The sequence below is a fragment of the Mustela erminea genome, chromosome 14 (assembly GCF_009829155.1).
Source record: "Mustela erminea isolate mMusErm1 chromosome 14, mMusErm1.Pri, whole genome shotgun sequence".
NCBI classification, from domain to species: Eukaryota; Metazoa; Chordata; class Mammalia; order Carnivora; family Mustelidae; genus Mustela; species Mustela erminea.
In genome coordinates, this window is record NC_045627.1 from 55,007,009 (window position 1) to 55,019,516 (window position 12,508).

At 58.2% G+C, this 12,508-nt stretch overlaps 1 protein-coding gene across 6 annotated transcripts in view; it reads left to right on the plus strand.

Annotated features, from left to right (window-relative positions):
- Positions 1-12,508, plus strand: part of RASGEF1A (RasGEF domain family member 1A) — an 86,032-nt gene that overhangs the window by 64,033 nt on the left and 9,491 nt on the right. For all 6 annotated transcript variants that reach the window (XR_004278969.1, XR_004278968.1, XR_004278967.1 and 3 more), the window contains 3 exons: positions 6,884-7,084; positions 9,487-9,609; positions 11,466-11,603. Coding sequence is in view for 2 of the 6 variants with exons in the window: in XM_032314066.1 (XP_032169957.1) it covers positions 6,890-7,084; positions 9,487-9,609; positions 11,466-11,603 (456 nt within the window). In the remaining 4 variants the exon portion in view is untranslated. Of the gene's footprint in view, positions 1-6,883; positions 7,085-9,486; positions 9,610-11,465; positions 11,604-12,508 lie in introns of those variants that run through there.

Below are 12,508 nucleotides of genomic sequence, written 5' to 3' on the forward strand. Positions count from 1 at the left end.
CAGTGAACTCGAGGCTCCCTCTAGGGCTGGGAGGCTGGAGATGAGGGTGGGTTCAGGTGGGCACATGGCCATCTCCAGGAAGGTGGTTGGGGCTGCCCGGACAGCTGTGAACACGGATGGCTCAGTGCACGGATACCGCAGTGACTGGATGTTTCTTTAGATTCAGGGTCCTTTATAGAGTCTTTCTCTAGAGTCAGGGTCCTCCCTGAGTATGTTCAAGTAAACTGTGACGACGTCAGCTCCTCCGCTGTGGGAATGTTTTACAAGCCCGTGGGGCAGTGTCAGGCTTCCCCCGGCCTTGCTGGGGAGCTCAGTACAGGAAGCAGGAAAAGCTTGCGGAGGGGGGGGCGGGGAGGGTGACCCTTAACGATGCCTGGGCGGACAGGGGTGTATGGGACACACAGTGTGCAGCCTACCTGGCTGCCCACAGCAGGCTCTGGGTCTCGTAGTGAGGCCCTGGCCCAGAAAGATCTGGGCCTCCGTCAGAGCTGCAGCTTCCAGAGGCCTGGGGGGGTCTCTGGGGGAGACGGCAATGGGGTGTGGTGTCTGTGAAGGCCGTCTTGGGCCCCGCTGGAGTTTGCAAGTAGGACTGTGCTCCAGGTCACAGAAGGTGCACACAGGTACGTGGGCATGCCTGTCCCTTCCAGGGGACGTGTGGCCAGCCGCAGATGCCCCCCTGTGTGTTTTGCAGCCCTAGGGAGGGGCATGGACCCTGCCAGGCTCGTGTGTAAACGCCCCATCAGGAAACACCATGGCAGTGAGTGGCAATTCCATCTCTAGCTGAGGTTTCTTAAAGAGGCTGCAAGAGGGGATTTGATTCATAATCTACAGAAACCTCCTAAAAACCCTTTTTTCCCATCTCTAGCTGGTCTCTTGGGGGCACTGGGGCTGCTTGGGTTCTCCTCAGTCTCCACAAGTTTCTGACTCTGCCCCCACCTACTGTGCTGTCCTCCCCGCCCCCCCCCCCCCCCCCCCCCCCCGCTGCTGGGGGGCCCTCTGGCCATGCTCTTGATGCTTTTGTCAGGGTGTGTGTGTGTGTGTGTGTGTGAGCGTGCAAGAGGCGGGGCAGCTGCGGGTACCCAGAAGTGAACTACTTCAGCTGAGTCAGCTGAACGGGGCCTTGGGTCCGAGTTGCATGGACGCAGAGCTCCAGACCGTACCCCGCGGGAAGCCCCCCGGCATCCAGGACCAGGTGCAGGCAGTCCTTCGGCCGAGCAGAGCCCAGAGAACGGGGTTTACCTTCTGTCCTGCGATGGCCTGGTTCTGCCTGTGAGCCCTTGTTCTGCACCAGAAACCTCCTGCATGCCCACCCCGCTGTGAAGTTCAGGGACCAGTGCCCTGTCCCATAAGCTCAGCCGTTGTAGTCCTGGCGAGGGGCACAGAAACAAGACAGACAGACGCTCGCTCTTCTCTGAGCCTGAGCCATAACTTCTATGCCAGCATGTACTGGGGAACGTGGTCCCAGGGAAGCAGGAGGGAAGGAGCGGGGAGCGCATGGACACGCGGGATGCTTTCTGAAAGGAGTCCATCTCACTGGATGTCTTTGGAGAGGTTCTGTAAAACTTTTGTGTCTTCAACAGTCCCTCTGGACTGAGGAAGGGGAATTGACTCTGCCTCCCATGACCCGTTGATCCGAGTTCACCCCTGGGGTGTAAGCTGGTCCCCACTGAATTCTGGGTTGTGCGTGGGGTCGGGACGGATGTGCAGAATGTGGCCTTAATAAGATCCTACAGCTGAGGGCAAGAGGCATGTGGCCTGCTGAGGGTGTGAGGCCCTGGCCAGGGGCTGGAGGTTCGAAGTGGTGGCAGCCAGTACTGGCCACTCGGTGTCACTGAGGCCAGACACAGAGACGGAGGTCCATGGTGGCATCTAGCTCCACTCCTGGCAGTGCTGGCTTCCATTTTCTCATCCAGCCCTGACCATCACCCTGCCAGGCAAGTGGGGCAAGAAGCTGTCTACCCAGCTGACAGCAGGGGAAGCGAGTCTCTGAGCAGCTCACAGTCTTCCCTGTTGTCCTCTAGCCGGTGTGTCTCCTGACGCCGTTCTGGACTCTCACACTGAAGGTCCCAGACCTGAAGCCCAATGAAAGGACCTGGGTGGGTAGGTGCGGGTGGGTGGTCATGGGTCGGGGTGTAGACAAGGAGCACTCAAGGAGTGGAGTTGAAGGAGACTGGGTTTTCCCAAGGTCATGTCCCTTATTGGACCATGGAGGGGGAGCAGGAGTGAGCCCTGGAGCAGGGGTAGCTGCAGGACCCCCCTGTAGCCACTTCTTTTTCTGGGGAGCAGCAGCAGACATGCCAGATGGAGCGGAGTGGTGGGGGAGCCCCGGGAAGGGGCAGAAAGATGGAGAGGTCAAAGGCGAAACCTCCTGGACACTGCAGAGGGTCGTGAGGACTCCGCCTCGGCCAGGCCGGCCTACCCTACATGCCCCCATCCCATGCCAGGCACCGCGGTTCCACTCTGCAGGGCAGGAGCAGTGCCCTGCCTCTCCCCCGTCCCCTGCACCCCAGCACCGTGGATCCCCGACTGTCTTTGAAACTTGGGGCCCAGGTGCAGGCAGGACTCCTCCATAGATGCCCCCGGAGAGCAAGTAAAGTAAGTAAAGCATGCGCGGGCCAGGCAAGTGCTGGGCCGTGGCTGCTGCCTCTACTCTTGGGCAAGGTCTGTCCCGCCTGCACCTGGGACCAGCCCCAGGGCTGCCCCTGCACCCACCTGGGACGTGGAGAATCACTTGGACCTGCCTGTGGGCCGAGTGCATCTATAATTGGAGGGCGCTTGCCTTCCTGCCGGGGCCTGAGAGGAGGAAGAGCTGCAAGGAGGCAGAGCGGGGTTGGGAGGTGGGGGTGAGTCGGTCTCCCCCTCCTGGAAATAGGCTGCTGTTTTGTGCGGGGGTGGGGGGTGCGGGCTCCAGCCTCGGGCCCTAAGGAAGCTGGCGTGGAAGGCTGGCCCACCCAGGCTCCGTCCTCTCCTGAGCTGGGCATGGCCTCAAGAGGCTTCCCGAGCTCTCCCCACAGTGTCTACACCCGTTGTGTCTGGGTGTAGCCAATGGCAGCCGAGGGGAGCGAGAGGCTCCCTGTACCCCTTGTTCCCATTTTCACCTGGAAGAACTGGTGAAAACTGCCCTGGCCCGGCAGCACCCCCAGCCACGTAAGTCAGGATTGCTGGGTGGTGGGGTGGGCAGGGGGTTTGCGTGAAGCTCTGGGTGCTTCTGGCTCAGGCCACAGGGCTGACCCCGGGGAGGCAGACTCTCCTCCCCGCAGGCAAACACTCTCCAAGGCGCCAGGCTGGGGCTGGAACTCGTGCTGTGTTTTCGCGGGGCGCGGGACGTAGGTGTTGCCGGGTGGACCTTGCTTGGAGCCCAGCTGCTTTCGGAGAGGATCGAGAACTCCCGAGAACGGGTGGTTTCTGGCTCTGGACTGCCCATGAGTTCCCTGGTGGTGCTGCTGTCCTGGTCGGGCACCGCACAGGCCTGAGAGTGTCCGTGCAGAGTGGGGCCTGCACGGCCCTGAGGCCCTGAAGCCTCTGGGGTCCTGCGTGTCTAGAACAATCGGCGCTTGTGTGTCCTGGGCAGCCCTGTGGGGTGCTGAGCAGGCACGTCTGTGGGAGTTGGCTCCTCCGGGGTGGGGAGGGGAGAGCATGTCTCGCGTACAGCACTTTCCACAAGTGCCCGTTGCATCCTCCCAGCAAGTCTCGGACGTAGCACACCCTGTGCCCATTCCATGGGTAGGGAAATGAAGGCTCTGAGAGGTTGAGGATCCTGACAGAGCTCCCAGTGGCCAGGCCAAGCTCAGGGTCAGGTCTCCTGGGCTGCCTTTGTGGCCATCCTGGCACTGCCACCATCTAGCTGCGTGATCCGGGCCGGTTACTTCATCCTTCTGTGCCTTGTCCTCATCTGCAGCATGTGGAGAATAATGGGTTTTGTGAGGGTTCTTATGAGGATTAACGAGATGATTCAGTGCTAGCATTGGTGTCATTGACACCAATGGACCTACTCAGTGGACCTACTCAGTCTGGGCTTTGTTTCTTATTATGATAGTGCTTTTGCTATGACTCCCCTGCCCAAGACAGGAGCCCAGATCCTGGGGGTGCCACTCGGAGGGGCACTTCCTTGAGAAGGGGGCGGGTCGGGGACAATGGACACAGAGTATGGCCACTGATGGCAGTCCCTGCTCTGCTGGGAAGGGAGAAGAGGACGCCATGTGCAAGAACAGAGGGGCCAGGTGGGGTGGCCAGCGGAAATGCCGGGCAGGTAGAGGGCTTGGCGGGGGTTGTCCTCATCCCCACTCAATGGCTGTGGAAATTGAGGTGGGTTAGACTTGGCCAAGGGCAAGGAGCTGGCTGTTGCAGAGTGGGATTCAAACCCAAGGGTGCTCTCTTTGACCACTTGGCGCTGCACCTGGAGACCCCTCAGTGCTCATGGCTGGGGTGGGGGCTCTGTTAGGGGCTGAGTGGTCCCCCGGGACCCCTGAGCTCAGGGAGAGAGGAGTACATGTAGGCAGGGAGCATCCCCGGTTGGTCCCTGGGCAGGGGAGATGTTGGCGTGGACCCTACAGCTCCCTGCTGTCTGAATGGGTTCCAGGCCCTTGCTTCAAAGCCTGCCTTCTCAGGGGACCCGTGATGGTGGCTGTGGCTCCATCCACAGGCCCAGCCCTGGGCTTCAGACTCTCTAACGTGGCTTTATAAAAAGGGCTGATTTCCAAACTCAGCCTCTTTGTAGTAAAGAAAACGAAGTTATTTTAAAAATGACAAAATGAATGTACCATTTAGACAAGTTACCAAATAGCTTACAAATGTGTAGAATGGAAAGTGAAAGTCTCCTTCTCCAGCAACCTTGCAGTAAACTCTAGAACTGGTCTGTGGTGGTGGACGGCCACGTGTTTCTGTGCGTTTATGTAAACTCTTGTTGATGTCATTGAAAAATAGGCAATACAGGATCTCATGCAATTGGGAAGTTCAGTTATAGGGTCCTGAGCCCAGCCTGCTGAAGGAAGGGCCACCACCCCAAGCCAAAGGGATGTGCCTTTCCTGGTCGCTCCTTCCGTGGCTTCCTGGTCTGGTCTGGTCTGGTCTGGATGTGGGTGGGGTGCCCTGGAGGACTGAGACCCCCGTGAGGCTGAGGATCCTTGGGGGAGGAGCAGGGTGAGGACTCCTGGGCCATGGGCAGGGGGCTGCCTAAGACACATGGATTTGGGCAGCCTCAGGAGCCCCCCCAGATGGCTTGCTAAGACACAGATCAAGGACAGGGCCTGCGTTTCTGACTTGGCGGGTCTGGGGCAGGGCCTGAGAATGTGCATTCCGATGTGTGTTGAGGGGTGTGTTCTGTGAGTCTGAAGCCGTGTCCCAGGTGGGGCAGCTGACCCTAGGGACCAAGAGCATTTCAATCCCTCGGGCTTTCCTTGAGCTCTTACTCTCCTTCCAGAAGATTTTTTGAGAACTCTAAGGCACCCTTCAGGTGTTTGGCTCAGAAGCTTGCCCCAGTTTGGGTCAGAAAGCAGGCCAGGGCTGGAGAAGCAGCAGCAGCGGCGGTGAGCACCGGGAAGCCCACGGAGGGTATATGGGGAGGCAGCCTCCAGCGCTCTGGAGCTGCCTGGAGAGGTGGGGGCTGGGCCGTGTGCCTGCTGGCTGGTGTTCACCAGACACGGGACCCAGGACAGGAAGGTGCCCGTTTGTCCATTCCTGTCCTCTATGCGGGGTGAGGGTGGGACAAGCCAGTAGCACAGGCCTCTCAGCTGCAGGAGGGAGAGAACTCATGAGGCACCAGCTTTCAAGGCCTCGTAGCCAGTGTGCCTCACTGATCCCCACGCGGCACCTCCCAGGCACAGCTGCCGTGGGCAATGGGAAACTGAGGCCCAAGAGGGCTGTAGACTCTCCTAGGCCTCAGGAAGACTTCCCCTAGAGGCTGTGTTTCAGTGGGAGGTGGGCGCCCTCATCCTCCTGGTCATGCCAGGCCATTGTGAGTGGCCCCAGTTTGGGGGGCCACTGAGCAACCCCAGGCTGCTGACACATATATCTAATAGGCATTTCAAATTCAGCATGTCGAAAAGCAAGTTCCAGGTCTTTCCCCAGAACCTGCCCTCATGCTCTTCCCCATGCTGGTCAGTTCTCAGGCCCAAGGCCATCCTTCGCAGCATCCAGTGTCAACCCTGCTCTCCTCCTCTGCGACCACCTGACTTCAGCAGTCTCTTCCTGGAATATGGCAAAACCCACCAATTGGTTTTCAGATCCCTCCCTCACTTGGTCTGCACATAGCAGAAATAGTGACCTTCACTCTGAGTCAGGTTGTTGTGCTCAGAGTCGCCCTGTGTCCTGTCTCACTCAGAGGAAGAGCACATGGCCCCCTAGTCCCTGGTTATGCATAGTCTGGTTTGTTTGTCCTCAGCCTGTTCTCCCTACTTCTTCCCTTCAACATACACTCGCCTCAGGACCTTGGAACCTACTATCCCTTTTGCCTAGAATGTTCCTTTCTTATTGTAGGATGCTGCATGACTAACACCATCAGTCTATGGGTACCATCAGTCTATGGGTATTATCAGTCTAATGGTACCTTACCTGAGACTGCCTTGACCACCCCTACATTGCTTCATGTTCTCCTCCATAGTTTCTCTTCCTCTACTGGAATGTAACCCCAGGAAGCAGCCTTCTGTGGTCTAGGCTCCAGCAGTGAGGCCTGGTATGCACAGAGCAGGTGTTGGAGAAACATTTATCAGACCAGTGGCTGGCGGGCTGCCGAAGAGCCTGTCTGCCCACCCGAGCTGAACTCTATTATCCACTGTTGGGTGGGGTGCCCCTCCGGGCCCTGCTGGGGCTCGCACTGTGCCCCTGCACACACTCAGGATGCAGACTGGGAGGAGGAGGGCCTGTGATACCTTTTTCTTTTTCCCAGGAAACTATGCCCCAGACATCTGTCGTCTTCTCCAGCATACTTGGGCCCAGCTGTAGTGGACAGGTGCAGCCCGGCATGGGGGAGCGAGGAAGTGGGGCCGGCAGCTCAGGGGACCTCGTCTTCCAAGAAGGACGCCTCATCTCTGGATCCCTGGAGGCCTTGATGGAGCACCTGGTCCCCACAGTGGACTATTACCCGGATGTGAGTGTCTAGGCCCTGGAGGTGGGTGGGACTGCTGGGGGGCCACCAAGGTTCTAGGAGAGGTTGCTTCTGGGGTGGGGAGGGAGCCCCAGAGCAGGGGAGGGGCAGGCATCAGGGATCCTCAGCCCTCCTTGCCCCTAGGGGAGAGGAACCTGCAGTGACTTCCCTGTTGAACCTGCACAGCTGGGAGAGGGCTTTGATGGCACAAGGAAGCAGATACAGAAGGGGGTGGCACAGGGATTTGAGCTCTGGACAGGGTCCTCAGGTAGGAAGAGGAGTCTAAGGGGTAAGGCTGGTATCTTGGGATCCTGTTAAGAGTCCGCACAGCATGTGTCCTGTCCTTGAGCTGGGAAGTTTGTTTTGTGCAAGAACTGCCATAGTCCAGAAAGAAGGGAGACAGCCCTGCCATGCCTGGCCAGCATGCAGACCCCAAAGCACATGTGCATGGGTAGGACTGACCTTCAGCAGCAACTCAAATCCTCCCTCTTCATTTCAAGATGTCATCGGTACATTCTTAGAAAGAGTTCTCTTTGTGGCTTCCCTTTTGCCTCAGACAGGGGGCATCTCTTAGCAGCAGTGGTGTTGGGCCTGCCGGCTCCCTTTGGAGGGTCGAGCTGAAAGGCTGCTGCCGCCTCCCTCCTGAGGGCAGAACTGTGCTCACTGGCCTTGGCAAGTCAGACACTGTTGCCTGGGAGGTTGGGGAGGGAGTGTCCCCCCTCCACTCTCCAGCTTGTATCTAATGGTGCTGGAGCCAACTCTGCTTCTAGGTGTTCCTGTCCCACGCCCCCAACATGTCACGCCTCCCACCTCTCTCCAGGGGCTCTGTCCACTCCATCCCACTTGAAAACCCTCCCAGAGCTAGACGGGGGCTGGTATTGGTGGTGCAGACCCGGCAGCTGAGGGCCAGGTGGCAGGGCCAGGAGAGAGGCCTCGAGGCCCTGGAGAAGTCTGGGGCAGGGCACGAACCTCCCAGGGGCTGGCCCCTCCAACCCCAGCTCTGCTGTCACCCAAGCGCTCTGTCCCGGGGTCACAGCCTGCTTCCCAGGAGAATGTGAAGGGGCAGTGGAACATAAGAGTAGGGCTGGTGAGCCTGGTGGGGCGCCAGCTCATCTGCCGAGTTCCTGGATTTCCCCCAGCCTTCCCCGGCTGCCTCTGCCCCATGTATGTGTGCAGTTGGGGATGCGAGCACACCAGCAGATCTGTGTGCTCCTCGGAAATACAGGGCTCCTCCCTGTGTGCTCTTCTTGCCTTGGCTAAGAACTCCAAGGTGTGATGTTTGGGTGACTATCATCACACGTCTGAGCCATCTGTTTAGGAGGGGGCTGCCGACGAGCTGGGATCCCTCAGCACCCATGTGTCACAGTCTGGGGACAGGACATTCGATGTGACAGGGGGGAGGTTAGAGGAAACTCTGCTGTTCCTAGGAGAGTTTTCTCCATCAGCCTCTGAAGGCTGCATGAGGGCCTGAGGTTCTGAGTCCTGAGTCTTGTTCCACAAGACCTGTGCTCTCAGCAAATATGGCCCAGCCTGCTTTGTTTGGACTGTCATGAAGAAGACCTGCCCCTTTGGGCCCAGAGTGGGGGTGAAGGGTGGTAGGCCCCCCAGCCTGCAGCAGCCATGTAGGGGTAGAATCACCAGGAGAGTTCCAAGGAGCTTCTCTCCTCCCAAGTCCAACCTGTCTATAGGCTAGGCCGATGTGGAGAGCTCACAGGTGCTGACTGGTGTCAGACAAAATGCTTCAGAAAACCCTGGGCCCTGCTCCCTTTTAGTTCAGATCATGAGGACCCCTCAACGTGTACTACACGGCCCAGTGACAAGGGCACAGGATGTGGGACAGAGGGGCCTTGGTGTGCCAGGGGGAGATAAGGTCCACAGTTTGGTTAGTGACTGCTTGGAGCAGTCCCCTATTGCTGGGTGCCAGCTCCAAGATGGCCCACCCTTCCCCCGACTGGCCTCCGTCGGGGGCAAGGTCAGTGACAATCTGGAGGATGCACGCTTGGAGCCTGGCCCTGGGAGCACTGTGGACTGGGCTATAGGCTCACACAGATTGGGAGAATCCCACCAACATCCAAGCTTGGGTGTTCTCTCCCATCGTGGGGTAGGATAGAGGGTGGGGGAAAATCTTAGCAGAGCAGGGCTGCTGGGGCTGAGCTTGTCAGGGGAAGCCTCCGGGAAGTGGGATTTGATCCGTGCCTTGCCAGGGTCGGGGTTGGGGGGGCAGGACTTGGGTAGCAGTGAGAGAAAAGGAAGGGCATTCAAGGTGCAGTAAACTACGCAGAAGTTGTGGCTGCAGGCCTGGGAGGTGGCGGGACAGGCTCTGACCATACCTGGGTAGCGGGGGGGTGGGGGTCACACCAGGCCTGACCTAGTCTTCATTCTCTCTCCTTGTCTCTTTTCTTTAGAGGACATACATCTTTACATTTCTGTTGAGCTCCCGGGTCTTCATCCCTCCTCATGACCTGCTGGCCCGTGTGGGGCAGATCTGTCTGGAGCAGAGGCAGCAGCTGGAGACAGGGTCTGAGAAGGTAACGGGTGCTGATGGGGGCTACCTATGTCTGTGCCCCCAGCTCCCACTTGGGAGAGAAGCATGTTCGGAGCCAGCTGGCAGGACAGGTCTGGCTGAGCCCAGCAGAGGGCCTTCCCGGTTTGGGCAAGGTTGGCTTGTGTCTGGCCCCCTTGGCATCCCTTGGCACCCCAGGGCATGGCTCACCATGGGGCACAGGGAGCACACAGAGCCAAGCACTCTTCATGGGATGCTGAAAGTAACTGTACCTGCTGGGCACTCCCACCTCTTTCCAGGGAAGGGCCATAGCCAACAGCGTGCCAGGAATCCTGGTCAGCGTCGGGCCTCCCCCAGCTGGTAGAAAAGCCACGCTCTGTGGGTGGGTGTCAGTTGGTAGCACTGTCAGGCCGACTCCTGCTCACAGTGGTTTTCAGTGACTTCAATGGGGCTCTTTGCCCCTGTTGTCTCTTCTGACTGAGGCAGGCTTTGGGTGGCCAGGATAGCTGAGGCATGTGCTTCAGATCAGGCTTTTAGAAGCCCAGTCTGGTGCAGGAGACGGGGTGGTAGGCATGCAGTCCAAGCGCCGGCAGGGCCAAGTCTGGGCTGCAGCAGAGCACATCCTGCCCCCGTTTGCTGCTGACTTTGTCCTCTACCTTCCCTCCACAAGGCCAGGCCTCCTGTCCCTGTGCGTTTGCAGCACAGGCCTCTGAACTGTCTCCTCATTAGAGGAGGCCGTCCCAGGGTGCAAGGAGATAGGCACTGATCGCAGAGGATTAGGAAAGGCTCCTGGAGAGACAGGTGGAAATAAGGCCAAGTGGGGTGGGCAGGGAGAGGAAATTATAGGCGGAAGGTCAGTGTGGGGACAGTAGGAGCGTGAGAGGAGCCTGGAGTGAGCCTGCCAGCCCTTGTTCGTGGTGACATGCACTGCAGGGCCACTGAGTTCAAGGCTCTACCTCCTGAGTGTGGGGTGCTGTGGTCATCTGGGGGAAGTGTCCTCAAGGCCTCCTGGATGCCACAAGCACTGGGCTCTGGAGAGGAGGACTGGCTGCAGGGAGTGAGGCGGCCAGCTGGGAGAGGCTCTGGAGGGCATGAGACAGCACTGCGAGGGAACCAGCTGGGTATGTGGCCAGGATCAGGCAGGCTGGAGGCAGCTCAGCAGGGGTGGGGCAGATGTTGGCAAAAAGATGTGGGCATGAGTTGCTACAGGGCAGCAAGAACCATCCAGGTCGGGCAAGTACAGGCAGGCAGGGAGCTGGTCAGTGCTGAGGAGGAACCATGGTGGGCACAGATGGGATGTGGGCACATGTGGTCATTTCAGTGGGACAGTGTGGGGCTGGGCACTGAGGACCAGCTGGGACAGCCCCACGCCTTTGGGACACCCACCTCAGGCCTTACATGTGTGGACCGAGGGCAACAGCAGGGGGCCCGCCCATCTTTACTGACCTGTAGTCAGGAGAGGGATGCCTCGGAGTGTCTACGCCCCTTCCTAGCACTTGTTAACCTGCTTTTAACTGAGGGGGACAGGAGAGAGACTCTCATTTTTAATAATTTTACTCGGTTCTCATTGTTGTTTTAAATGGGTAACTTCTAATTACAGCAAAGGAAACTAGTTTACCATGTCGTGGTGAAAGGACAAATTTTTTTGAAAAAGGATTTAAGTGAAAGAGAGCTGAACTAAGGGGAATATGAAACATAGCAGTTATAAGAAAACCATAGGTGGACAGGGTGGGGGATGCCCTGCCTAACCTCACCCCAATACGGGGGAGGGCAGGTCCTGCAGGCGGTAATTGGGGGTGGGGGAGATGGGGAGGTTTCTATCACTTGTCATCTTCTTGCCTGCTCTGGGGGCTGACTTTACTCTATGCCCTGCTGCCCCAGGCCAAGCTGAAGTCCTTCTCAGCCAAGATTGTACAGCTGTTAAAGGAGTGGACAGAGGCTTTCCCCTATGACTTCCAGGATGAGAAGGCCATGGCTGAACTGAAGGCCATCACCCACCGGGTCACACAGTGTGATGAGGTGAGGTCTTCCTTGGACTCTGGCAGATCTTCTTGGGTATATGATTGAGGGAGGGGGTTTACCCTCACAGAAGGGTGGGTCTTCAGGGACAGCTCTGTATGTGGTCTTCTGTGCTGTCACTGTTCCAAGATGACTGCTGGGTGGCTCTATTTGTGTCCGTCCTCACAAGACGTTCTGGTGAGTGCAGTGAGAACCTAATAAGAGGTTCTAAGAGCCTGTCTGCATTTCTGGCCCCCAGCTCACTCCTGGCCTTCTGTGGAGACAGGAAACCTGGGAGGTGCTCTCTGTGCTCGGCAGCTTCTGTCTGGCTGGAGGGCTTGGAAAGCCCAGGGAGACCTCTGGGCAGGGCCAGGGCTGCTCCCGCCCAGGGACTGAAGGTTCCTAGTCCTAGAGGAAGCTCTTCCAGATGCTCTCTTCCCTGCTGTGCCCCCCTCACCCCTCTGCTGTGGGAAGGCCGAAAGTAGTAGCTCAGGTGGACGCCCCTGGGAAAGCCATGGCTTTCAGACCCAGAGGCCCACCCCACAGGCTAGCCGGCTGAGTCACCCTCCAGGATAAGAGGAGCTCATGCTGTATTTCATTCTGTCCTGAAAGGCCTAAAGGCCCTGCCCAAATGGCAGGTTTGAGTAGGACGTGGGTTCAAAGTTAGGCATATCAGGGTGCCTGGTGGCTCAGCAGGTTAAGCATCAGTCTTTGGCTCAGGTCATGTGGGAAGGAGCCTCACATCGGGTTCCCTGCCCAGCGGGAAGCCTGCTTCTCCCTATCCCACTCCCTGTTCTCTCTCTCACTCTGTCTCTGTCAAATCAATGGATAAAATCTTTTAAAAATCTTAAAAAAAAGTTAGGTGTATCCTTAGAGAGGAGATGGGTTCCTTGGGAGAGATGGTGGTCTTTCCAGCCCACACCAGC